At 64.9% G+C, this 1,339-nt stretch overlaps 1 protein-coding gene across 1 annotated transcript; it reads left to right on the forward strand.

Annotated features, from left to right (window-relative positions):
• Positions 1-540: 540 nt before the first annotated feature.
• On the forward strand, positions 541-954 carry LOC147908841 (uncharacterized). Its single transcript, XM_087408765.1, has one exon. It carries the CDS (start codon positions 541-543, stop codon positions 952-954), a length of 414 nt encoding a protein of 137 aa, XP_087264891.1.
• Positions 955-1,339: the final 385 nt, after the last annotated feature.

The raw sequence follows: 1,339 nt of genomic DNA on the forward strand, positions 1-1,339 counted from the left end.
AACCTCAACCACTCGGCCGGGGCACAAAGCATGCTCATGCAGTGCCTCGCCGAGTGAGGTGGTGGGCTGGCCATCGCCGCAGACCCATACCAAATCCCGGAGAGTCACCCCAACTGGGCGGAGGACTCTCTGGGATGAGTGGCAGTGGTCAACTGGCACGCGCGCGACACCCCGCCGATGATTCCAATATCGGCGGGGGAGGGGTTCACTCTGGTACAGTGGGGGCCCATTGATGTAGCAGGGTGCTACTTCCCTCCTCGACTAACGAAGAGGGAATACGAGGACGCCCTGGAGTCTCTGGGAGAGCACATCAGACGACGCTCCCCCAGGCCTGTACTGGTGGATGGGGATTTTAACCCCCGCGTTGGAGTGGGGTTCCCCATCCACCGACTCTAGGAGAGACAGCACCCTGCTGTGGGCGGCGCGGCACGGCCTAGTCCTTCTAAACAGGGGCCGTGCCAGCACCTTCGTGGGGGCCCAGGGGGAGTCCATCATCGACCTGACGTGGGCGACCCCCGCGACTGCCATCAAGATACGAGGATGACGTGTGGCAGCTCCCTGGGAGAACTTACGGACCATCGCCTGTCCGTATGGAGCTGGTCCACCCCCGCGGAGGTGTCACGAAGACGCCGCCGACACGAGTTAGAACGTCGATGGGCCCTGCGCAAGTTGGACCCCGGCGCCCTCGAGGTGAGCCTCCTCTCCTCTACCTGGCTGGAACGTAATCCGGCCTGCTCAGTAGAGGAGGAGGCCGAATGGCTCGGGGACGCCATGTCGCGCGCGTGCGACGCGTCGATGCCCCGCTGCCGTCCTGTGGCGAGGAGGACAGTCTACTGGTGGTCCGAGGAGATAGCTGAGCTACGACGGCCCACCATAGCTGCCCGACGGAGGTACACCCGCCGCAGACAGCGGGGCACCGACGAGGAGGTGGAAGTGGCGCCCGGGGCTCCGTGAAGCTAGGAGCGCCCTTAGAGCGGCCATTAGGAGGGCGAAGGCCGACACTTGGCGCGACCTCGTCTCCTCTCTGGACAGGGATCCGTGGGGGAGGCCCTACAAAATTGTGACGAAGCAATTTCGTCCGCCCCCCCCCCCCCGATAACGAAAACCCTGGACGCTCAGTTCCTGGACGATGTGGTGGCCGCCCTCTTTCCCGCGAGGGAAAGAGATATTCCCGAGAGGGTCGGTCACCCATCCGAATGGACGGAGGAGCTGAGCGTCACCGGGGAGGAGATGGTAAATGCCTTCGCCCGCCTTAAGGGGAGGCCGCGGGCGCCCGGACCCTCCGGTGTACACGGAAGGGTCTGGCTCGCCGCGGCCCCCATAGTGGGCGGCCGTCTGA

The sequence above is a fragment of the Acromyrmex echinatior genome, chromosome 8 (genome assembly GCF_024713525.1).
Source record: "Acromyrmex echinatior isolate Ae372 chromosome 8, ASM2471352v2, whole genome shotgun sequence".
Taxonomy (NCBI): Eukaryota; Metazoa; Arthropoda; class Insecta; order Hymenoptera; family Formicidae; genus Acromyrmex; species Acromyrmex echinatior.